This window comes from Scardinius erythrophthalmus (genome assembly GCF_964197995.2).
Source record: "Scardinius erythrophthalmus genome assembly, chromosome: 12".
In the NCBI taxonomy this organism is placed as follows: domain Eukaryota; kingdom Metazoa; phylum Chordata; class Actinopteri; order Cypriniformes; family Leuciscidae; genus Scardinius; species Scardinius erythrophthalmus.
The window spans coordinates 6,024,602-6,051,873 of record NC_138232.1 but is presented as its reverse complement, the minus strand read 5'-3'; the positions used below and the strand labels follow the sequence as shown (position 1 = coordinate 6,051,873).

At 35.5% G+C, this 27,272-nt stretch overlaps 1 protein-coding gene across 5 annotated transcripts in view; it reads right to left on the bottom strand.

Annotated features, from left to right (window-relative positions):
• raly (RALY heterogeneous nuclear ribonucleoprotein) overlaps positions 1-27,272 on the bottom strand; it is a 91,485-nt gene that overhangs the window by 48,293 nt on the left and 15,920 nt on the right. For 2 of the 5 annotated variants that reach the window (XR_014031260.1, XM_081381400.1), the window contains exon 3: positions 6,329-6,360. The exons of 2 other annotated variants lie outside the window; for them this stretch is intronic. Coding sequence is in view for 1 of the 3 variants with exons in the window: in XM_081381400.1 (XP_081237526.1) it covers positions 6,329-6,343 (15 nt within the window). In the remaining 2 variants the exon portion in view is untranslated. Of the gene's footprint in view, positions 1-4,333; positions 4,495-6,328; positions 6,361-27,272 lie in introns of those variants that run through there. One more of the 5 variants, XM_081381401.1, reaches the window with a different exon arrangement.

Sequence of the window (27,272 nt, the reverse complement as noted above, 5' to 3'; positions counted from 1 at the left end):
GTCAGATGAAGCCACAGCGATGTGTGATGACATTGAAAGGGCAGCGACGTCTGAGACATTCTGATAATTATGCACGGGCAGGGATCCGGTGACAAAACAAATCAGTTAAATTCATCTCTGAAGTGGAACTAGTGTTTGGATTATGCAAATGTATTGTGTGATTGTGACAAGAAAATGGGTTAAAATCACACATTTGTTGAACTGAAACTTGCATTTTCCATCCACTTAGAGTTAACCATTACCTTACTATTTAACTTGATGATAATTTTGAATATTTATATTCAAAGCATGTTTGAATATGAACCACATTTTTGGTCCTTAGAGGGACATAAGTCCCTTATTCGTATCGCATCTTTATGTACGCCTATGATTCTTTGCAGAATCTTAATGAGCTGTTTGAAGTGTTAAACTATCAAACTGTGTAACCACTGCCTTCCCTAGTGACTTCTTGGCCTCAACGGTATGTAAATGAATCCAAACACATTTAATAATTAACATTGAACAGTTTGTCACCATATTCAATTCATTTTTCAACTTTACTAAACATTAGGCCACCTTGCTTCATACCACAGTATGTGATCAAACATACAATGGAGCACAATGCAAAAGTAAGGGTGATCCTCAGCCATTTTAATAAAACATCACCCCATAGTGTTCTTCTACACAGCAATCAGCAAGCTAATGCAGCCTCTAATAATACTGTAAGTTAATTAATGTCAAGTAAGGCAATCATTTTCCTAGTATGCAACTACAGAATGGAGAAATATTGACCAAACGCATAGTCAACATTATTTTTTCCTTAAAGCGGCACAAGAAAAAATGCCATTCATGAATAAATAATTTACAGTGGTTTTCTGTATCAAGTGTGCTGGGCAATAGCTACAGTTTTTCCAAATCAAAGGCTGACAGCCGGCAGTCTGTGTTGCTGGCAGGAGATGTTGAGGAACAATAGGGCATCCCAGGGAACTGCAATGTTCATGCTTTATGTTATAGATTTCCAGTAAAACACCAGCTCACGCAACCTGCAGAATTTTTTGTGATGAATTCCCAACAGTTTGCTGTACTGACACGGGTGATGCTTCTGAATACAGGAAGGCGGTAGACATTTTTTACTGTAAATACATTTGTCAAAGTAGTAAAACGGTAATGCAGTAAAACGATAAAGCGGTAATGCATACTGAATAGTGTGCTATATACAGTAATCAGAGTACTGTTTGACAAATTAGCTTATTTTTAATTTTGCACCATAACATTTTTTCAAATCCGTAACATTGCTTAATACAATGGAACACTTCTCCCTTATATAACATCATGTACACTATCATTCAAAAGTTTACAGCCTGTAAGATTTTTTTTTAGATGCTTTTGAAAGAAGTCTCATGTTCTCTAGTGCTGCGCTTGATCAAAAATACAGTAAAAACAGTAATATTGTGAAATAACATTGCAGTTGTGATCTATGTTTAATATATTTTAAAATGTAATGCATTCATGTGATGCAAAGCTGAATTTGCAGCATCAAATCTCATCTTGGATCATTACAGTCAGTGTCACATGATCCTTCAGAAATCATTCTAAAAATAGAAAAAAGTGACGTGACGTTTAGCCAAGTATGAAATCCCATACATTTTTGTGCTCTGCAATTCACTCATCCAAGTGCACACACAGCAGTGAGTATTGAACACACACACACACAAACACGGAGCAGTTTTTTTTGCTATATGTCGCGGGGAGCGAATGGGGGTTAGGTGTCTTGCTCAAGGGCACCTCAGTTGTGAGTAATGAGAGTGGAAGAGAGTGCTGTTCATTCACTCCCCCACTTATATTTCCTGCTGGTATTGAGACTCGAACCCACGACCTTCGGGTTACGAGTTCGACTCTCAACTGCCCCGTAATATGCAGATTTTTTGCTCAAGAAACATTTATTATTATTATCAATGTTGAAAACAGTTGTGCTGCTTAATATTTTTGAGGAAACCATGTTATATTTTGATTTTGTTTTTTAAATTTCAGGATTCTCTGATGAATAGAAAGTTCAAAAGAACAGCATATATTTGAAATATAAATCTTTTATAAGATTATAAATGTCTTTAATGTCACTTTGGATCTATTTAATGCATTGTTGCTAAATAAAAGCAATAATATCTTTCAAAAATCTTACTGACCCTAATCTTTTGAATGGTAGTGTACTTTTTTGGCCAGATGCACGATAACATGCCATTTACTTTTTAACACCCTAACCTCACAGCGACAAGTTTTCCACCACTCAGATGTAAAAATCGAATTTTAGTCACACTGAAACACCTGGCACAACACTGCAGCACAAAGAAACAAGTATAGGCTGGATGAACATTATTAGTCCCTTGTAACAAATGATTCCTCTTTAGCGGAGTCATCTCAGGTCTGTCTAAGACTGAGTGGGCTGAGATGGTAGACATCTTCAGAGGCAGAATGTGTCCTCTGCATGTCGAAGGCTGCGCTTACTTGCCATTCGCTCTACAAACAGATATATGAGGCTGAGAAGCACCCTGTGGTATTAATTAGCCAGTCGCTGATCCTGCTTCACTATACAGTGGCAGTCAATGCTAATGCAGAAGGACCTACCAGGATATTTGGCATGTGGCCAGATCCGGTGAATAACATCCCCCTCCAATTACATTCTACTCCTCTCCATGTCCTTCAACTTAGGACCAGTCATGAAATCAAGATGGTAACCTTTGTACTATGGAAAATCTTTTGAGATTTACATGCAACATTCATATGCTGTCTATCAATCCATTCAACCATGTATATCCAGCCATCCATCCATCCAGTCAAATCTATTTTTAATACACATGCAAAAAAATAGACATTCAGTGTTGTACAATAAAATAACAGCAATGGTAACAAAATCCATCCATCCATCCATCCATCCATCCATCCATCTATCTGCCAAGCGCTTTACAATAAAAATAACAGCAATCTAAATTTATAAAATAACCTGAGAATCTATCAAAGGAGAATCTATCAAAGGAGCTAATGGTTACACCACTCCAAAACAACAGGAGTTACCAAAAAAAAAATGTTGACATATCCAGGTGAAAATGTAAACTGAAGAGTCTGATTTAACCTGCCAATTGTCTCTCAGTGGAGTAGAGAAGTCAAGAGAGCAGTCAGTAGAAAGACTGGCCTCTTGAATTTATCATGCCTGGAATCAATGGTTCTTCAGTCTCTAGCTACTTGTTAGTAGAGATCAAACCACCTTTTGAGGTCTCTGGAAATAGAGGCAGGGAACCTCAATGACCCTAACCTTAACACAGACGCAACCGCGCCACCATACAGAACACAGAAGTGTGTCGAACCCTGAAGATATTGTCCTCCTGTGATAATTTACTCCTACCTGCATTGCGATGGATTAATTAGGCCTGCAGAGAGCTCTGGCACTGCGCACAATCATTTACAAGAGGCTGGAGGGGTCTTACCATCCCAAACTAATTGGCACAACAATCAAGAGTGCTTTTTACAGAGGTAAGAGCGGGAAAGAAAAAACGTGGAAGTATGATAAATTGACACAGACAAAGAAAAGACACTTCAAGAGAAAGAGATATCTCTGTCTGAAATCTACACTGTAAAACATATTTTTTAACCTGTAAATAAAAACAAAAATGAAAGGAGTATGATTTACAAGGAAATATTATTTCATGTTTAATTCAATGTGCTAAGTTACGTTTTCTTTGCAATTATTTGTGAAAATTGCTTTAATAATTTTTTTTCTTCTTCAGTGTATAGTTTACTGTGACTGGCTAATAGGAAAACATTTTTTATTGACCAATCAGAGTTTAGGGATACAGAAAGGGTTAGGTTTAGTCTTATATCTTTATCAACCAATAATTTCCCTGTGATTTAAGCGGTGACTTCAAAAGGACAAAATATGTTGATCCATGAAATACATGTTTGTGCATTTAAAAACATTGAAACAGAATGAAAGGAAACAGAATTCAAGATTAATTTAGTAAAAGTTTAACTGCTGTCTTAAAAGAAGGACACAGAGGAAACAGACACAGTGGGGGAAAACCCAACACGATGTGATGCAATGGCGAAAGACATCCATCTGACACACGAGTACACAGACCAACAATTAAAAAAGTAACGTATCTTGCGGGAAAAGTGCTTTCATTTTAGGCAGCTCTACAAGATAATAAGCAAAAGACCTAAAAGATTAAACAACAAAACCTCAATGTCACTGGTATTACAATGTAAAGAATATGACATTTGTTCCAAGACATTGTGCATTAGGGATTAATGTGTTATTTCATTAGATGCATTGATGCGACAAGTAGGGGATGTAGAAAATCACCTCTGCTGCAATGAGATTTTGATTGTGTCTATGGCAGTTTGAAACTGGCAATCTATCCTCAAAGCAATCTGCAAAGGAGCCATTCTTCTCCTCTCCCTCCCCGCCCGTCCTCTCAGGGGGAAAACCAGTGTAACTCTTTATAAAGAGTCAAACAACCAGACCTAAACAACCGCAAAGAATGTTTAGCAGGGCAGAAAGTGCTGTTTCCTCACTGATATCACACGCCAAACCTACTCTGCCAGAAAGACTTGTGTTCACAAAGCAGTTAGATGGGAACAGTGCTAGTGCTAGTGCAATGATAATGAGTTGTTGTCATCTGCAATCAAAGTATTAATTTCTTTCAAATTATAAAATTATAAAACACCTTTAATTAATCGTTCTGGGTTGTACTTCAAAGAACAAGCCAATTAATTTGATCAAGGCACAGTACAGTAAACCATGTGTATTTATTCATATATATATATACATTAACATTAAATTAACAAAAAAAGAAATATTATTTTTTAATGATGGCACAAATAAATAGAATCTGGACTGATGTGGAATTAAAGTATAATCAGAAATAAAAATGGAAACATTGTGAAACAAGTCAAATCACAAGTTTATTAAGAAAACATAATGGCCAAATAAAGATCTCGATATTCACTGTGAATATTCAATATACTTTATCGCTCAGTCATAACAACTAGCATGATAAATATAAAGGGAACACAGACACAACAATCCCAAATATCCTAAAACAGTCCATAGTCTGTCACAGCTTAAGGGCTCTATCGCTGATCGATTTTCATTTACATTTCAATCTGCTTGCTTTCACCGACTGTCTGAAACACAGTCACTTTTCCACTGAGAGCTGCACCCACTCCTAGAGTTTTAGACACTTGCCAATTGTTCTCCGTTCATTTCACAAGCCTAAATACATAAATTACCCCCACCAAAATTAAAAACCCCATCCAAACAAAGTAATGGGAATCTTTGCATATTTATGAAAACTGGAAGAGCTCTCCATCAACGTAGGTTTGGTGCTGATCTCGCTCTCGATAGCTTCCATTAATATGCACACCGCACGTATTTTTGAAGTGGGTTCGTGTGACGGCGCGCTGTCTTCTGTCAAACTCCACAAACACTCCACATCAACAGACTGCAGATAATAATAGAGATAATAGCGGGTTGAAGCCTGCAATACACACAGTGTTGTTTTGTGACGTTAACGTGTGGGCCTCGTCTACTCTGGCTCTTCTCAACAAGTGTCTACGTCCCTGAAATCTTTCTGCGTCCAGGTCCGGTAGAAAGGGCGTGTCTGACCCGTCAATCAAATTTGTTTATGGCGCTGCTGTTGGCCAGCTACATGCTGACATTGCTGCTGCCGTGAGACCTGGCGAACCTGCCAGGAACAGGAGACCATCCATCAAGCCGACAGTCAGGCAATACAAACCACTCGGAGGGCGAGAACACACACGTCCTTCCAGTGCCAGATTTATCGCCCTCATATATTCACTCCACTGATGGATACCTCATAAATGCCCTATCAGAATAGCTGGATTAAAGCCCCACCCACAATGTCATTCTTCACTCTCACTGGCTTGTACATCAGCAAAAAAGGTCATCTTATGTTATTATTATTATATTTTTTTTTATCATGGTATGAAAGCTAGTATTTCAAAATTTCATTTCCAATTTTCTCATCTATAAGTGTTTTCTTGACCTTTCTACTACCTATATTTGTAGAGAGATGGGAACAGGGTCAGGAAATGACAAAAGCTGGATTCAAACTCGAATCGCCTACAAATAAGCCCTAAAACATCAGAATGTGAGCAAACCGCAAACCCACGGTCCTGATGCCACTATTAAAGCAACAATTAGACACTTAAAACAATGTGTAACAGTGATTGGCATATCATTTAAATAATTAAATCTATCAGAATTAAATGTAAATGTAAATCCTAATTTAAAGGGATAGTACACACACATAAAAATCTTTCATCATTTACTCACCTCATGTCGTTCCATGTCTGTATGACTTTCTTCTGTGGAACATAAGAAAAGATATTTTGAGAAATGTGTTTTGTTTTTTGGTCCACACAATGAAAGTCAATGAGCTCCACATTCTACAAAATATCTTCTTTGGCGTTACACAAAAGAAAGCAATGCAAACTGGGTTTTGAACGACAAAAGGGTACAGTATATGATGACAGAATTTTCATTTTTTGGGGGAGTAATATGGTTTAAATAAATCCAATTATATAAATAAAACAGCTTGATACAGTTCGAGCCTAATTAATGGCATGCAAAATAGCAACTTGGCTCATTATATATACAACAAAATTGAATGTGGCTCATCCAATCAGAAATAAGATTCAGAAAAATGCTGCACATTACAAACAATAGCAAATATACATCTTTAAATCCACGCTGAAATATCACATTAACTGTAAATGGAAGTGTAAGATACAAACAGAATGACTGTAAATAACAAGCCAAGATACTTATGACAACAAATAACCTGACAAGAAAGAATTCTGACAAAAACTTTTTATATTAATCCGCCTTTTAAAAAAAATGGCAGCAACATTTCCAGAAGAATCAATCACAGATTTGGTGCTCTGACAGTTGTTTAAGAAACTCTTTGTTAGACGAGCACACTCACTTTCACATAACTGCTGATGTTTTTTTTTTGCTGAAGTAGCAGCATTTTAATACTGAAGGATTACAAAATGAAAAATGCAAAAATAATAATAATAATAATTACATTTCCAATATACTTTGTTCCTTGCACTTGTCATCCTCATCATTTCATCCACTTTTCTTGCTTACACTCTCACTCTGTTCCAAAACCTAGTGCGCTTCACAAACAATTTTTTCCCCATGCATAAGGTATACACAGTATCTTAATTATGTTGTCTTCTAAGAATATATTCACCATTGAAAAGCTTGGGGTCTGTAAGAAGTCTTTTATGCTCTGGGAACAAGGAATGTGAAATATTACAATTTAAAATAACTATTTTATATTTGAATATATTTTAAAACAAATTTATTCATGTGATGCAAAGCTGAATTTTCAGCAGCATTACTCCTTCGGATCCTTCAGAAATCATTCTCAAGAGCAGCATTTGAAATAGAAATATTTTGCAACATTATAAATGTCTTTATTGTCACTTTTGATCAATTTAATAATTCCTTGCTAAAGGTATTCATTTCTTTAAAATAAATCTTACTGATCCCAAATTCATGATGGCAAGAGAAAAGCTGACCTTAAATAAACAAAAAAAGTACCAATAGAAATTGTTTGTATGTCCTATTTACTTTTATGTTAGAATATTGTGCCAACATGCGAATGCCAAACTGCACTGAAATCTTTTGAATTGCGTCTGTCATGCAGAGCGTATTCCATTGCAAACACTGATTATGTAGGCAGTAGGCAATGAGGCAACACACTAGGTTTTGAAAACAGAGCTTTTGTCTGTTTTCATGCTTGTTTTAGTCCTCACCTCAGACATTTCAAAGGCTAACACTGTATCTAAAGGGAAACCTGTGGAAATGTATTTATACAATGGGCGTCCCAGAATTGAATCAGAACCAAACATCATAACTGAGATGGCTCTATACTGAATTATGGTTCTCTGAAGCACGTTGAGTAGATTCTCATATTTTTTCCAGGCTGACTGCAGAGCATCTATAGTGCCTGAGATAAAAAGGACAACATATGGGCTAGATTCACTGAGTTGAATATGTATTAAACATCTAAGAAAGAGATCATCTACAAAACCTTTGCTGTGATGTGCTTGAGGCTGATCCTCAAACCAAGATGAAAACAGAAATAAACGTGGTGAAATTATTTGATTGCTATATGAAAAGAGGGACCTGCACAATGACATCAAAGCAAACACTGAGGGGATATTGTTTGGACAATATTTGCAGACTTTCAAAGAACAAGTGGATGGACACGGACATTAAACTCAACACAAATTGTTATTCCACTTCTGCATATTTCCAGGTAAAACGTGATGTTCTGTCAGGAGTTTATATTTGTCTATATATGATATGCATTTTTTCTTTAGAATAACATGCACTGGTGAATCATGCACAATAACATGTATGAAAAAAAATATGTTACTGGTCTTATCCAATTCGTTTTCATGAGACAAATTTAAAGAGGAAAGGAAAGAAATGAAATGAAAAAATGTCATTCCTTAGCAGCTGTCAAACGTAGCTATGTTTTATCTTGTGTTATTCAGTAAATGTTCTGCCTATAACGCAGGGAGGAAATAATATATTGTTCCTGTCTTGCCCAGTTGTACTGCAGATCAGCTGTGAAATTCTTCATTGTTGTTTAAAGCAGGTACAACAAGCAAATCCAGACACTAGACCAGAGCTTCTCAACCAGAGCCGGGTTCTTTGAAGAGGCTAGAAAGGCAGTGCCTCTTCAAAAACATAAAAAAAGAAAAGAAAAAAGAAAAAGATAGTACCACAATAAAGCAAAGCAAATATTATCAAATATGAGATCAAATAGTATTTAACACCCACACCCTGATATCTCTCTCTTTTGGCTTGTCGCATTCCCACCATGCAACCACAACGGGACCTCTGACCATGTTGAGACTGGGTTCACCATTCTTTGACGTCTGTGTGACCTTTTATGTGCGAGTGAGAAATAGTATGCGTGCAACCAAAAGATCATCAACCCATTTCCATCCTGTCCCAAGACTAAAAAGTGTGGTGGAGACCTTTTAGGGCTAGACAGATTAAAAAATAAATAAATAAAAATACCCCACATCAAGCAACCACCTTTGGTGGTGAACTGCGCTTTTCATTATCACCTCCATAGAGGTTCATTAAGGGACAGCATATATATATATATGAAGAGTTCAGATGCAAAAGCCTCTAAGTGCCATCTGAAATTTTCTTATAGAATGATCATGTTAATCAAGCGCGTACTGTATTTTTAAATTCAGTAATTTCACTGAAATGGCTATGAAAATTACCTATTAATTGTCATTTAAGTTAAATTAAACTTAAAAATACGAGCTTGATAAAAATGATCATTCTAGAAGAAAATTTCAGATGGCACTTGAGAGGCTTTTGCATCTGAACTCTTCACATATATATATAACTTTTGAACTGCAGTATGTGTGTGTGTGTATATGTTTCTATCATGACAACTCTCTAAAGATTTTTATCATGGTAATGGATTTGACAAAGTTAATGTAATTGGTCTTGGCGGAATAGATCTGCTACACTGCTGCTGAATTATTGCTGTTGTTGTAGATTATTGCAGCTGGAGAGCAAGAACAGGAACTTGCTACTGCAATACATACGATACGCTGCTGTGAGTATGGAAGACATACTGCTGCTGCACAAATAGCATATATCAATTACCCATAGCAGATCTATACAGGTGGAGCTGGGGAAGGTGGAGGATTTAAGACGAACTCTGATGTCATACTGCAAACTGCTATAGTGAATGGTAACCAGCCATTTAAATGTTGAGCAGCAAGCTCATTGGCTGCAGATGCGACATGAACCAATCAGCTTGCATCAATTAGTTAACGCTGTAAATATCATCAGCCTGCGTTTACGACCCATCAGCCTTCGCCATCTTATACACATACTACAGTTCAAAAGTTTGGGGTCAGAAAGATTTTTTGAAAGACATTAATACTATAATTCAGGAAGGATGCATTAATTTGATCAAAGCTAAAGTAAAGACTTTCAAATTGTTATAAAAGACTTCTATTTAATATAAATGCAGTTCTTTTGAACTTTCTACTCATCAAAAAATCCTGAAATTTCTGTTTTCGAAACTGTTTTCAACATTGATAATACTAAGAAATGTTTCTTAAGCAGCAAATCAGCATATTAGAATGATTTCTGAAGGATCATGTGACACTGAAGACTGGAGGAATGATGCTGAAAACTCAGCTTTATGTCACAGGAATGAATTAAAATAGAAAACTGTTGTTTTTTTCTATGCAAATAAATAATTTATTTTTGTTTATTTTGATTTCAGGGTTAAATGTAACCCGGACAGGTCTTTGTGAGATTCACAAAGTCTTTCAACAACTCACAGAATAAAATCACACAAAAATGTATCAATTAGTTTAGTGCGTTTGCAATGCCAGTGCTTGTGATACAAAGATTGTGGTTCTTCTATAAATACAATTCATGCCACCTTGTTTAAACACGTTTTGTGTCTGCCAAGTGTTTTCGATCTTTCAAACATGTAACCTTGACAACATATCCATGATAAAGCCATAGCACTATCATCTTTATACATAGTATATGAACTAAAAATCTGAATCTGATTAGCTGAAGTCTCAAGGTCTTGAGTGGGAGCTGTGTGTGACTGTGAAAAGTGTCGAAAACATGGAGCACGAGAAGAGAAAGGATGCTGTTGGACAATGAGCAAGCAAGGCCACATATCCAAGACTGCAAAATGATTTGTTTAAACTTCTGTATGTTCCAAGAGATGAGCCTTTGAATACATATGTAGAAATTTAATATAATAGAAAAGTAATATAACTAGTAGTGTAACGAATTACTGTTGCCAGTGTATAATAAGAAAAGTAATAATATTACTTTTGAAAGGAGTAACCAGTAACGATCAATTAATAAAATGTTTTGAGTAACGAGCCCAACAAACTGTCTGTACATTATGAAAACTTAATCAAACTGAAAAACTGCTGTTACCGTAAAGCTAAATATTTAACGGTCACAGTATTAAAAACGGTTATCTAAAAGTCCCTCCTCACCTAATCCGTATTCATTAAACAGTAACTTTTCAACTAAGCAAGTCTGACTGATTTATTTACAATTCGACATAAAAGAAAGTCACGCTGCACTGTGATTCTTGCATTTGGGTTTGGGTGGGGGGGTTTCTCATGTCACATTTGTGTTGTTCCATTTACATCCATAATTTCGGGAAGTCTTTGAACCTCGCAAAGACAAACTAAAGGCTTTGCATGAAGGGAACTCCAGTGGAACACTGATACCCAGCACAATACAAACAGACTTTGTAATACCGGCGAGTACACATTACGATCACATATTTGCCTTGCTTTGGTGATGTTTAGATGATGTACACACAGTTGTCTCAGCATTTGCAATGCAAACCAGTGAGAACTTGCTGAGATAGCAAGTGGTATGAAGGAATCGATGATGAAACCCAGTGGAAATGTGTGGCTTTTATTTCAAGGTGTTTTTTTTTGTTTACTTTTGTATGATGTCCAGTATAAAATCCTAAAGCAAAACCAGGTTTTAATGCAGTTTAATAGAGAACTGAGCTCTGAATTAAAACATTTGAATCCTACCTGGCACTGACCACTGGCTGAGCAAATTAATTTAAGGGATTGTACACACACACACACACACACACACACACACACACACACACACACACACACACACACACACACACACACACACACACACACACACACACACCTTCTCGGTAGTCTAAGCAGTGAGATACTTTAATGTGCATACACACCGTAATGCATGGCAGATTTTAAAAGGCTCACACTTAAACTAAACTGGGCTCTGCTGCTATATAGGGGCAGACGGAGGACAGCCAGAACTCTAAACGCCATTTTAACGTTGTACCGCCCTGAGATAGGGAAAATATTTGGTCCTCAAACAGCCTAGAGTGTGACAGATGCAATCTGAACTTGTCAGCACTGCCAAAAGATAGCTAGGACCACTAAAATACAGTGACATGAAAATAACAACTGTATGTTGCTCCCAACATCTTCATGTATGACACAATATGTCTTGTTATTCGCAAAACACAAGGTGGTTAAGATGCTGGCAAGATGTCATTTTCTCCTCTCGTTGCACACATTTCCTATTTTCATTGCATCTTTATTCAGCATGTGGAAAAGTACATACTTGTAAAGCCAGCTAGTTGGTGGGATACCTGAACAACTAGTCAACAATCAGATGCATTTACTAGAGATATATTGGTAACACTTTACAATAAGGGTCCATTAGTTAACATTAGTTAATAAATTAACTAACATACACAATACATTTTCGCGGGTCCCCTTATATTGAAAAGCGCCGACATGTTTCAGTGGCCCTAAACAGACAAATGCGTTTCGTTCCTATGTTGTTCTTCGTGCAAGGAAGCTAGCTAAAGTCAACGAATAAAACACTGACACAATGATGAACAAGTAACAATAATATTCGCAATAACATATCGTTTTACTGAATAATAAAGTAAACCTAATTTCTTAATTTATCTTTGTAAAGAAACCTCATTGCTTAACTGGCTACTCTCTGCTGTCTCAGACGACAACATCTTTTCCCGTCGGCCACTGTAACTTTTGATGGTTAAAAATCACTAAAAATCACACACTGCACCTTTAAGTAATATTAACAGATACAAATTTTGATTTTAATAATGTATTAGTAAATTTAAAAATAACATTAACTAAGAAGTTAACTTAAGTTGCTTTAGAAGTATTTTAATTGTTAGGTCATGTTAACTAATGTATACAACTGTTAACACCCTTATTTTAAAGTGTTACAGATATATTTATGTATTTAATTAATTAATTTATTATTTAAATATATTTATATTTAAGTAAACACCTATATTTTCATATATTAATTATTAATAAAAGTAAGTGTTTATTAAAAATTTACAAAATTTAAGTATATTAATAACTTAAAAAGTATATAATAAATATTTGCACACACAGACACACACACACACACACACACACACACACACACACACAGACACACACACACACACACACACACACACACACACACACACACACACATAGAAGTATGTCAAATTACAGAAGTGAAATATGTTACCGTAACATTTTGAATTTAAAGGGGATATTTTAGGCATGCATCCACACACGCAAAAAAATCTTTCTAACTCACTATCTGACTAGTCATCCCCTTCATAGCTGACTAGTAGTGCACTGTGTTTTCCTGAGCCAGTCCATTATTTTCCATTGTTTTTGGCTTCTTAGTGATCAGTTCCAGGCCAAACTTCATGTCTCAGTACGCTGATCCTCCTCCACAGCTGAGTGATGAAAACTAGATTTATTTTTGCTAGAAGGTTATCCTTCAGGGCAGTTCAAAGGCCCCTCAAAATCTCCACATTACATTGACATGGCTGTGAAATCTTCAGTTTCACATCCCTACCTTGGGCAAAGAGATACAGCGAGCACAGCTGGACTTGGCCTAGTTAGTATTCCGCTTGACTGTAGGGTACAACATTGGGGTTTATACTGTTCTACTGACAGTAAAGGTCAGACCTCAATGGGCAAGCAATCTGTTAAGCCCTCTTCAACTGTGTACTGCACACACACACACACACACACACTCACAAAGACTCACAAATACACACAGGGCAAGATTACATGACTTGGACCAGTTCCTCAGACACAATCACACTCTTCACTCACATGCACAATAAGTCTCTCTCTCTCACTTGATCTACTGCTCACGCACATACCAGCATATGGGCAATTCCAGCGTTATGGACAAGACATTTGCAGTCAAAACTTGAAATATAAATTCTCATAGAATGTATTCATTACCAATATATTGAACCATGAGTTTATATTTTCCTAAACCCCTTACAGTGGAGTCTAGCCACCAAAAACATATCAGTCTATAAATGTGTTTTATATTTTAGATGAGGGAAATAGACATGCATTACAGATGGAACAAAAAAAAATAGAGAACATATTTTGTAGACTTCCTGTGAATTATAATGCACAAACTAGAAACAACAATATCCACTGAATGCAGAAGGTTTGGCTCTCCACAGAACATAAAATATCTATTTTATTTCACTGTTATGGACGTGACAGATCTGAAAGCGTAATTTATTAGACTATGGAAACACATATAAAATGCTTAAAAAACTTTAAAAGAGACCTAGTGGGTATTTAAACTACCAAACTTTGACCTCAGTTAATTGACTTAAAAACTGAAATTGTACTGCAAATGGTTATGAATTATTTATAGCATGCGATTATATAGCATGCGTTCACGCCATCTCTCATGCTGTTAAGTGTAACCAGTGTGGGACCCGCATTAAAATAAATCTACTCCAGTCTACATCAGAGACAGATGCAGTTGTAACCCAAAAACTGTATTTGACGTTTTTTAAATGATCTAACTCAAACTGCTGCTCCAATTTGGTGTTGAACATTAGTTGTTGATCAAGATCATTTAAAATGGTGACTGTCTTAAAAACTTTTTTTAATGAGACTTTATTCAAACATACATTTAATAATTATTAAGATACAAAACAGGTTAAGTAAAAATATGCTGAATATAGGCTATAATATCGTACAAACATTTATAAAAATGCTCATTTATGTTCATTTATGAATACATTAAATGTTTATCATATCAGAGTTGAAATCATCTGTTTTTTTTTTACTCATTTAAAATTCTTAATTCATAATATGAATAATGTGTAGGATTATTCAATTCAACATGATGGAATTTTACTATACAATTGAAATTTGGGAAATCTTCAAAAAAAAAGGCGTATTTTTTTTAAGTGCTATTCAAATACGGCAAGAACAATAACATTGTAGCGATCTGTAGACTAAATCCGCATGATGTTCTCGCTGATATTAGAATGTAATTTCTAAAATGTTATTCGAATAAATTAATTACCTAGTTCTGGCATGAAACTCTAGATGGCGCATGACTCATTTGGTAGCGACCACATCATTATCTACATAGCACAGCCGATTGCTGTTGAATCAAGTCAAGTCAAATTTATTTACATAGCGCTTTTTACAATACAGATTGTTTCAAAGCAGCTTTACATGTAACAGGAAAATAATGCAAAAAAGTTTGTTTACAGAAGAAAATAGCTTCACAGTCCAGCTTAAAGGGATAGTTCACTTTGAAATTAAATGTTGGTATGTTTTAGCTTACCTCAAGGGCATCCAAGATGTAGGTGTCTTTTTTTCCGCAGTAGTTTCAATTTTGATATTTTTAGGTCAAACCGTTCTTGTCTCTCAGTCATTTGATGCAGGTCGATGGTCACTGTCTCAAAGAGCATGCACACAGAGTCCAAATTAAAACAATTCCCCATCGTCCTAATTAAACAATTCCCCATTGTAAGTACACATTGATGGCCTAAGACACGAAACGAGCGGTTTGTGTGAGAAAACGAACAGTATTTATATCGTTTTTACCTCTTGTAACACAGCCACGTCCAAGTGATCTGATCTGAGGGCGCAGTATAGGTATATATACACTAGATGTCGCCTTAAAGACATTCGTTCCAATGAACTGCCGTAGACAAGGCGACATCTAGTGTATATATCTATGCACCAGTCTGCGCACATGTCACACACCAGGATGCGCCCGCGCCCTCAGATCACTTGGACGTGGCTGTGTATAAGAGGTAAAAACGATATAAATACTGTTCGTTTTCTCACACAAACCGCTCGTTTCGTGTCTTAGGCCATCAATGTGTACTTACGATGGGGAATTGTTTCATTTGGACAATGGGGAATTGTTTTAATTTGGACTCTGTGCATGCTCTTTGAGACAGTGACCATAGACCTGCATTAAATGATTGACAGACAAGAACGGTTTGACCTAAAAATATCAAAATTGAAACTACTGCGGAAAAAAAGACACCTACATCTTGGATGCCCTTGAGGTAAGCTAAAACATACCAAAATTTAATTTCAAAGTGAACTATCCCTTTAAGTAAGTTCAGTGAGGTTTCATTTTTGTTGTAAAAAAGTTATTCATTTAGTTCATTTATATAGCCGCTCTGTAGTAAACCGTGATGTCATCGTCCAGCTAAGTTCAGTTCTTGTATAATGGTGTCAATGCAGGCAGATCTATATTATTGCTGAATATTAGCGTCCAATGAGCTGCGGCTCAACATTCAAACAAATACCGGTTTGTTGCTGTTAGCAGTATGCAGAAACCCTCCACCTTCCCCAGCTCCACCTGTATAGATCTGCTACAGGGGTTAAATCATGTACAGCAGCAGCAGCAGCATGTCTTACATGCTCACAACAGCATGTCTGTGAATGTATTGGCAGTAACAAGTCCAAAGCAGATCTATTCTGCCAAGACCAAATACATCAACGTTGCCATATCCATTACATGCCAATGTCTATTACCATACCAATCTCCCAAGAGTTGTCATGACAGAATTTCTAAAATGTTATGATACGCCAAGCCTGAAACAGATCACAGCAATAGGCCTTGACAGTATATCAGTAATCATCAACGTGGTAAACATGCACACCGGGCCAATAGCTATGGCTATGCATATGATTTAATACGAAGCGTCTGTAACGGTCACGTCCATAACACATTATTATGGTTACACAGAGCAATGGAGGGAGACGAGTTGTTGATCATAATACGATTTAACATAATTTGGCTGTGTATAGAACATTTCTAGTTAATTGCATTTATAATTATTATGATATAAACAATCTTTAAAATGTTACAGATGTGACACAGCACTGAAGTGTTGTGACTTCATAAATCTAGCCCTTATGTATCCAGAAATCATTACAGTTATGACAAAGTGTATTTATTTCTCAGACAAGTCTCCATCTTTCTACAAAATGCTTCCTGATGACATACATTTAAAAAATGGGCAGCCTTCGATCTTTCTTTTGAAAACATTAAATATTATTGAATGAAAATGTTGTACTATTGTACTATTGGTGGATAAACATTGCAATTTCCTTCAAATTTCTATTGAAGTATGTCAGTGCAGTAAAATACAGGCCTAAATGCACAACTTGAATAGAGTTTTGTTCTTTTGGCAAAAACTAAATTTGTTTCATGGTATGGTTGACATTTGCAAGGAACTGCTCATATGAGTGAATCATATGGAAAAACATGTTTGGTTTATATGCTCCCAAAATCAAAAGAAAAATAAGAAATTTGATTTTCCATAAAGAAAATGAAGCCTGACTATTTTAATAAGAAATAAACACTTTTATTCTTAAAATGTATATTACTGCAGTGCGTCTAGATAATTTGTATTATGTTTTATTTATTTTCCTATTACTCTCGATGATTGCATTTTAATACATGATTAAATTATGTAAAATAAACAGCTAAAATAACTTTTAAAAAATGGGATAAAATGGAAGTCTGACTTTTTTGGGTTGGGGGGGTGGATTCACACATCAAAGGCCTTTGGAGTTTAGCTTAATTCTTCCAATATGGTTTGCAGTAGATAACGAACAGTATGATAGTTTCATTCAAATACCACAGAGAATATGATCTGATTGGAATGGGCCGTTTAAATGTGCATATACCAGCTTTTGTTTACATGTAATCTGTGTCAGTACAACATACCTCATAATGTAATAGAAAATCATCACTGAATCTTTGAAATGGAAGCGTAAAATGCAATGTCATGGATCAAGGCAAGCAAGCCCTGCTTCCAAACAAACACACCGCACAAACATATGTCTAGATTTAGAATAAATACAAAATATTTGTATGTTGTCTCCAAGCACACAAACAGCAGCAGTAAAGGAAAGGTTCACTATTGTCAGACCATAAATCTAGCCAAAAATGTCCATAGATTTACATTGAATGATACCAGACACATATCTAGAGACCAGAATATGTAAAAGACTTGGTGTTGGGCACTTTTGATTAGTAACAGACTAGAACATCCAGCAGTGTGGAGGTGATTTCTGCATGGGTAAAGATTGCTCACATTGTGAGTAAAAAATATAGCTGGCAATTTATAGCAAAAAAAAAAAATAAAAAATTGTAGAAAACAATCTGAAATTAAATATATAAGCTTTAAAGTGCAGGTGCACATTCATGAACAAACATACATACATACACAAAATCAATATAGCTAAATTAAAAAAAATAACCAAATAATAAAAAAATATATTAAAAAATAAAATAAAATAATGGATAATAAAAAAAAATCTTGATAAATAAATATCCCATCCCAAGCCATTATGGTTACGGTTGCAGCTCATAGAAAATGCGGGATTGCAGATCAGTGTAGTGTATTATGAAAGAAATACTATACAAAAAGCCTATGGATGTCCTTGAAGTCTGCTTGTATAGAAAAACACAGAATAAAAAAAAAGAAAAAAAAGAAAGAAGCTTCTATGGATGGGATGAAAACATCTGATTGCTTGTATGAGATAATTAGAAGTACATGTTTTCCGTGACCACCGCTGCTTTTCACTCCCAAGTAAAATGCATTTCACTCCGGGTATTATTAAGCCGCATTGCATAAGAGAAATGTGGCCAAGAAACATAATTGAGAGACAGACTGAGACTAGAGCAGAAAGATGGAAGGAAGAGGTATGGACTGCAAAAATACTATTTTTGATTAGCTTCTGTCTTGTTTTTTTTTTTCCGTAAAAACATAATATCTATAAAAGAAGCTATATCTACAGTATATCTATACATATACACATATATTTTTTTAGATAAAAAACCCCCCACATTTTTCAAATGCTGACATATTTTGGTCAGGTGAGCATAAAAAAAAGACATGCCTGAACTAGTAATTCTGTATGCAGTCAGTCGTATCTCGAAACAGGCAAAAAACCTATAAATACAAGTAGAAAAAATTATAAAGTAAAATTAATGAAACATCAAGCAAATGATGTTTACCAATATACCAACGCAGAAAGCAAAAATGACTTGGTAAGAATAACTGAAACAAGCAGAAATGTCCAGCCACTTAAAAAAATAATAATAATTAACGGCTTGAAGAAAATCTTGAAGGAATAGTTCAGCCAAAAATAAAAGTGTAAATGATTCTTTCAACATTTACTTATCTTCATGTTTCTCCAAACTCACATGACTTTCTTTCTGACAATGAACGCATATGTGGACAGGGTCAGTTCAGCTCCATAATTGAAAAAAAGACATATTATTTGTAATATATTAATAAGTCTTCTGAAGTCATACGAGAGCTTCTGTGAGGAACAGACAGAATTTTAGAGTAACAGAACTTTAATTTTTTGGATGATCTGTTCCATTAAAATTAAGCAATGTAAATTTTTTATACAATTGGAAACATTTTGTACTCCAGTGTAGTAATGCTGGTGAATTAGATCACGATCCTTCATAACTCATGAAGATACAACTGGTAATGTCATTTTTAGTGCAGCTTTCATAACGGCAATATTATGTGGAGTCTGATATATGCGCGATGGTCTCTGAAATCCATTCAGTGAAGCAGTCAAACAGTGAAACATGGATTCTGACTCTCATTAAGAGGTGTATGAGGCCGAAAGTGTGTGTGTGTGTGTGTGTGTGTGTGTGTGTGTGTGTGTGGGGGGGGGGGGGGGGGGGTGGGGGGGGGTATCTCTGCAAGCTGGTCGGCTGAACAAATCCAGTTTTCAGTTTTAGCAATGAATGTGACATCCACAAAGCAATTCCATTTCCACCAGCCATATGGTGAGGGGACTATATACCTGCCTTTCCATCAAACATAATTGACAATAAAACACATTAAAGCCCACATAGAGTGCAGCAAGTTCAGTCTCTTATCAGCTGGTGTGTACTTCCGTGTCTTGCTGAAGGAAAGTGCTAATTCCGACTCGTCAGTCTAAAAATACCATCCACATTTCAGAACCCCTTGGCCTGTGACATTTCAGTGTCGGAACTTGCCACCGGGACTCGCCTGGATCACTCTGCCCCTCTAATCTGATGCTAACTGTTTTTGAATATTCTAGCTGATCCAAACACTTGAAAATTGCTGAAAGGTCACTGGCACAAAGCTGACAATATTTCACCTTCACTTACTCTGCCAAGGTCACCCTAACTCTCTTGCATGGGACTTGCATGTCCTGTTATTAAACTCTTGTAAATCTCATAGAGGACATCTCCTTCAAAGACCAATTCACTCTTAAAAATAAAAGTTCAGCAAAGACCCACTTGCTTTGCAGGAACATCTTTGGTCATTCATTTATCATGGATATATGATGATATCATGTATATACAGTAGCAGTCAAAAGTTTGGAAACATTACTATTTTTTATGTTTTTGAAAGAAGTCTCTTATGCTCATCAAGCCTGCAGTTAAAAAAAAAAAAAAAAAAAAACCAAAAAACAGTAATATTATGAAATATTATTACAATTTAAAATAATGGTTCTCTTTTTTAATATACTTTAAAATGTCATTTATTTTTGTGATGCAAAGCTGAATTTTCATCAGCAAGTACTCCAGTCTTTGGTGTCTTATGATCCTTCAGAAATCATTCTAATATGCTGATTTATGATCAATGTTGGAAACAGTTGTGCTGCTTAATATTTTTTTTATAACCTGAGATACTTTTTTCAGGATTATTTGATGAATAAAAAGTTAGAAAGAACTGTATTTATTTAGAATAGAAATCTTTTGTAACAATATACACTACCGTTCAAAAGTTTGGGAACAATAACTTTTTTTTTTTTTTAGAAATTAGTACTTTAATTCAACAAGGATGCGTTAAATTGATAAAAGGTGATGGTAACGATTTATATTGTTAGAAATGTTTTTATTTTGAATAAATGCTGTTTTTATGAATAAATGCTGTTAACGTTTTACTCATCAATGAATCCTGAAAAAAGTATTCCAAAAAAATATATTAAACAGCACAACTGTTTCCATCATTGATAATAACTGAGTATCAAATCATCATATTAGAATGATTTCTGAAGGATCATAAGACACCAAAGACTGGAGTACTTGCTGATGAAAATTCAGCTTTGCATCACAAAAATAAATTACATTTTAAAATGTATTAAAAAAGAGAACCATTATTTTAAATTGTAATAATATTTCATAATATTACTGTTTTTTTGTTTGTTTGTTTTTAACTGCAGGCTTGATGAGCATAAGAGACTTCTTTCAAAACCATTAAAAATAGTAATGTTTCCAAACTTTTGACTGGTACTGTATATATATATATATATATATATAGGGCTTAGTTCATTGTTTTTGAAGCAGCATAGAGCTTTAGAGCTTAAAATTTTTCTGCAATGGCATGGTAAAAACAAAAACATTCTCCAGGCATTGCACTGTTAACCCTTTACTAAAACCTTTTTTTGTTTGTGTGTGTGTGTGTGTGTGTGTGGGGGGGGGGGCTAAGATCTAAGGAGAAAAGCAACGAGGCACTGTTCTGAATCCGTCACTTAGATGTTGATTTACATAGTCTTATTTAAATGTATGACTCAGTTATCAAATTCACACTCAATAACAACATGCACATGCATGAAGATAAAGCTCCTCCAGGGCCTCTTGCTTCATTAGCCAAGCCAACTGTGGGCTTTCAATTGACAGAGTTTATAAATGGGTAAAGATTGCATTTTTGACTTCACCCCAAGTTACAGGACAGTATGAAAGACGGCAGTGATATCTCAATTGGAGCTACTGAAAAGGGTGTGAAGAATGACTAAATAAAGTGTCTGACATGAGCAATTTTGATCATTATTTTTCAAAGGTGTCTTCATACATGCAGCACCTATCAATTATGGTATCAAGAGTATGTGCCAAGTCGTCTCCAAGTGTCATTCAAAGCTTGAAAGGTTCAGTAAAGGAACGCCTGACATCCTGACTTAAGGACTTAATTGAGCAACAGAATGCTTGACAGGAGAAATGTGCAATGACATATCATCAGAGACAGTCAAACGAGAGAGTGAAAACATCTGCAATTTATGCATTCCACAGCCATTTCAGAGCTTGCCAGAGAGGTCTAGTACAGGAGCTCTGGAGAAGCATCCCTGCATAAATGTTGCAGGACCAGATTCACCAACCAAAATGCTGGTTTTACAATGTCTCGACATCTAAAATGGATATCTAATGTTTCAAATGCATGACATTTCCATGTCTATCAGAACTACCCACCTTTTCCAAGCTCAGCTTTTCAATGCACATGAATGCTTTTATCAAATGGAAGTTGTGAATCCAAAGTACGTGCCCCAGATTTTTCCAAAGTTCCTCTTGTTTGTGGTCCAATACGTGGCCCCTCTGGCTATCCAGTCCTGCAGGCTGAATTAGTTATTGGATACATCACACCATTAAAGAAGATTAACCGGGATTAGTGGAAACCCTTAGAGACACTCATTAAAAGAAGCTAAGTGTAAATGCTGTAGGGTACAAGATGTGCTAGCTGGATTACGCTCAGATTTATCACGGTAAAAGGCAGACTGAAAATATGCTCCACTGAGATGTTATGATTTTATGCAGAAGCTTCCATCGTGCAAGTCTTACTCAAAAATGTATTCAGGATATCAAAGGGATACATCAAACTTTCAAAGATGCAGACGTGATTTCATAAGGTGAAGAATCACTATTTGTAACCGATGGTAATTAACTCGAGCAAGGAATGTAGAAAAAAAATTCATTAACATCTCATCTTTACATCTCTAAGCCTGTACAGCATTCAAAAGGCAGAGTAGCGGACAGACTCAAAGTCTCATTCTTCAATAATCATATTAACATTTAACAAGACATTCCTTTTGACTAGTTCTAAAGCTTTACCTTCAGCCATTTCATGGAAGCAGATATTGAATTATGAAATAATTTTCATAAAAAATTAATCAAATTCAATTTCATCTCTCTCATTCACTGTTCATTTTCCATGTCATGGAAGGCTGTTGTACTAACCGTGAGTCTCATTTGGAAGGACTCTTTTCAAGGAACCCCTCAGAATGGAGACCTCTAAGGGTCAAGTAACCAATTATCCATTCAAGTGGAAAAGAATAGAATAATTACACCAAGAGACGGTTTCAGGACCTATTCCAGGAACCAGAAAAAAATAAATACTTGTTTATATCTATTAATATAATATCTATGGACAATAAGTAACTTTTTAGGTATTTTATTATCTAAAATCAATATTTTTATTCATAAATATGTCCTCAATGGTGTCCAAATACCTCTGCCAATGATCTGACTTATCCTCGTAAACGAAGAATTTATTATCTTTATATACATGGGACGGGTAGGTCCACGGAGGCTTCCATGTAGTTCCGCCATCTTGAAAAACTATAATAGCAGAGAGGGACAAAAAGTACTAGGCCAACGCGTTTCCACAACGCGTTTTCGTTCAGAGCCCCCGTCAAGTGACTGAAGCAGAAACGGAGCAGAGCAGTGAGAGGCGCTTTTGTCACTGCCCCGGCAAGTTTAAAAGGCTGCACTGCACGATTAAGTCAAAGGATAACGAGTCCTCTTAGTCGAAAAACTCCACAATAAGACCGTAAAGGGAAACGTGATCGGAGATTACAAAAACAAGGGTTATTAGCTATAATGTCGGGGTAGCTAATGCAGGAGAAAGCTTTCAAAAGAGACGCTGAAGTTGCCTGCTTTCTTCTCGACAGGTAAGTCAATGTTAAGGTCTTAATTACAGGCTTTTTGTTTCTTTATTAGCCTATATAGACCAGCGTTTCCCAGCGGGAAACTGTGTAAAAAAAAACAAATCTTTACCATCAATCTCGGATCGTCGGAAGTCTCTAATAACAACAAATAATGCGCACAAATTTATAATACAAATGCAAATCATAAGTTTTTGGCGTTGAATTGCGGAGGTTGCGCTTCAGGGCCGTGCACAGACCTTTTGAGGGGCATGTGCTGAAACTGAAAAAGGGCACCCCCTCCCTTTTTTTATATCAAAAAAAATTATTTAGTAAGCCTACATAAAAGGAAGAAATGGTCACGTCTTCATGACAAATTCAATAACACAAAACAATAGTCTCAAAAAGCTTTAGATTTATTCACGATTAATAACAACCATAATAATAATATAGATAATATAGATAAACAGGGTTTTAAGGGCCTCTTAACCTAAATACAACAGCAACCTTCTGTTGCTCTTGTGTACTCCCTCTTTTTTAAATTGCATTTATAGAAATATGTCAAAAATACTTGACTCATACATAAACATGTTAACCAAATAATACAAATTAGCTTACAAAACCAAACAGAATAGCTAAAAAATTCAGTTTTTTTTTATTGAACTTTATGCACTTTTTTATGAACTTTGCAGAGAAATATATATATATATATATATATATATAGAGAGAGAGAGAGAGAGAGAGAGAGAGAGAGAGAGAGAGAGAGAGAGAGAGAGAGTTCAGATGCAAAAGCCTATAAGTGCCATCTGAAAATTTCTATAGAATGATAATTTTTATCAAGCTCGTATATTTAAGTTCAGTAATTTCACTTAAATGACAATAAATAGCTAATTTTCATTGCCATTTAAGTGAAATTACTGAACTTAAATATATGAGCCTGATAAAAATGATCATTCTAGAAGAAATTTTCAGATGGCACTTAGAGGCTTTTGAATCTGAACTCTTCATATTCTCTTTTTTAGCTCTTCTGTTTGGTTTTATAAGCTAATTTGTATTATTTGGTTACCATGATTATGTATGACATTGAGAAGAGGGGAAGGTAGAGCAATGAGTCAAGTATTTTTGACAAACTATTTTGAAATATAATTTGAGTAATTATGTCCAAATCAATTCCAGATTATAAGAAACTATAGCCATACCTTTACTATATCCAACATGTATCCGCCTACCTGGCAAAAATTTGATACTGTGCTGTGGAGGACAAGGGATGTTGGTCTCTTGAAGGTCTCTTATTCACTAAAAATATTTCACAATATTACTGTTTTTGCTGTATTTTGGATCAAATAAATGAAGCCTTGGAATGAATTACATCATGAATTACATTCTGCATGATACAATATAAAGATTTCACAGTGATCTTCTGTAATGTTTTTTTTTTTTTAGTTACTACTACAACATTACTGTAGTAAAACCATGTTTTACTACATTTTATACATGTGAGGATGAGCGGAGAGTATAGAATAATATAGATTAAAAATTAGCTAGATAGCGAATACATACATATTAACAGCCTTGAATTAACCATAATTGAATATTATTACCATAACACGATTAGCCTAAATGTTAATAAATTAAGTGTATCAGCAATCATAAATCAAAGAAGAAATTTCTTAGAATGTTACCTAGGTGATGAGGATCGCTTTGTGTAAGTTCCAGTACGAAACAGCGCGGGGCGCACCTGTTATGATTTTCCGATGGTAAAAACAAATTATATGTTGTTGTATTACTTATCAATATAGTTTTTGACCAGCGAATGTGTGCAAATGTGCATTTTTTTGTCCGTCATTAAAACGGCGCCGGCGGCATCACATTACATTTTCATCAACAGGTTACAAACTAGTTTGTTTTTCCTGTTGTAAAATACATTTGGCCAAAATCGCATTTTATAAAAGATGAAATACTACTGTATGCACAGGATATTTAAGTTATTTGCGTTAGGCTATGTATTGGCTATGACTAGATGGCAAATGCTAGCCTAGACCTCTCTCTCAGGCGACGTCCCACGTCTCAGTCAGTGAGTCATCAAATAAATAAAATATGAGCCTTTATAGACATAGTGTTTAGTAGCACTTATTCAAACAACAAGATATTTATTTACCCTTCGCAAAACTTCGTTTAGCTGCTGTCTACTGTGCGGCTGCTTGTGGAACTTCAGTTGATGCAGTGAATATAGAGGAGGCGGAGTTATCAGCTTACTGACAGCTTGAGGATCGAATAAGATTTACACAAGCTCGGTTTAAGAACTTTCATTGGCTAAATATTTGTAAAACAGACAGATAGACGTAAAGGATGACCAATAGCATTGATAAAAAAAAAAAAAAACACCAAAAAAAGGGCACTTCGGAGTGTGAGGGCAAAAAGGCCATGTGCTCTGCACAGGTTGAGCCCTACCTGTGCACGTGCCTGTTGCGCTTGCATGTGATTTTATTCCCGTGCCTCATTCCCAGTGCGTCCACATAAAGCTGCCTATTTTTCATTGATGCGCTTACAGTCAAATACACACGAATTGTCACAACGTCCGTCTTGCCGCGTATTCACATAAACACATCGGTTGTGCTGCTGTCAACGCAACGCGTGCGATTAATATTTTTCAGTTTAACACGTTAAAAATATTTAACGCAATTAAAGCAGCATTTTTTTCTGTCATCCTTTGGCTAGCGTTACATTATATAATCACGTTCTTCTTCATGCCATGCAAGCGAGAAAATACAAAAGAGAATGCGCTGTCCTGTGATGCTGACACGACGCGCGCCAGACTCGACTTCTCTTTCGAGCTTTCGCTTTGAGTATCCTCATGAGAGCAGTCTTAAATTAGTTAAATAAAGTCTTAAATGAACGTTAAGAGTTGTGAGAAAATGGGACGCGTGTGGGATCCACATGTGACAGTGCAGCAGTGACATCAGAATCAAATAACACTTCATTCATAAAAAGATGCCATTAAACAATTATTTGAAATATACTGTCTTTATGATGTTTCTACATTAATTTGGAGATTTACTGTGAAATTATTAGGCTACATAAAATATAGTAAAAACAAGCTATCTTGTGCAATTATAACAAAATTATATATTATATAAAATTAAAAATGTTTAATTCATTCATTCATTTGTAACATGCATGAACGAAGGAAAAAAAGGAACAGGAAGAAGAAAATCTTATGGTACTGGTAGCCTACCTGTCATTTATTTGTGCACATCAAAAATAATAATAAAAAACAAAACCAGCACATTTCAAAGTATAGTATCAAAGTAGTATCGTGACAACACTAGTGTGGGGTGCCACACATTTTTTTTAAATTTCAAAGGGTGCCTTGACTGAAAAAAGGTTGGGAAACACTGATATAGACAGTAGAACATAGTTAAAAGTTAAACAGGCTTTTTGATGAATAGCAGCTATTGAGTAAAGTAGAGAAGGTCCTATAAACAAGGTTGCAAGTTTTGTTTGTTCAAAACTGTAACATTCGTTTGTTCGTTGTGTCAAGTTGTAGTTTGTTTGAAATAACAAACCAGTTCACCAGAAGGAAAACTCGACGAGGTGCTATTAGAAGACATCCTGTCAAAGCTTTTTGGTACATATCG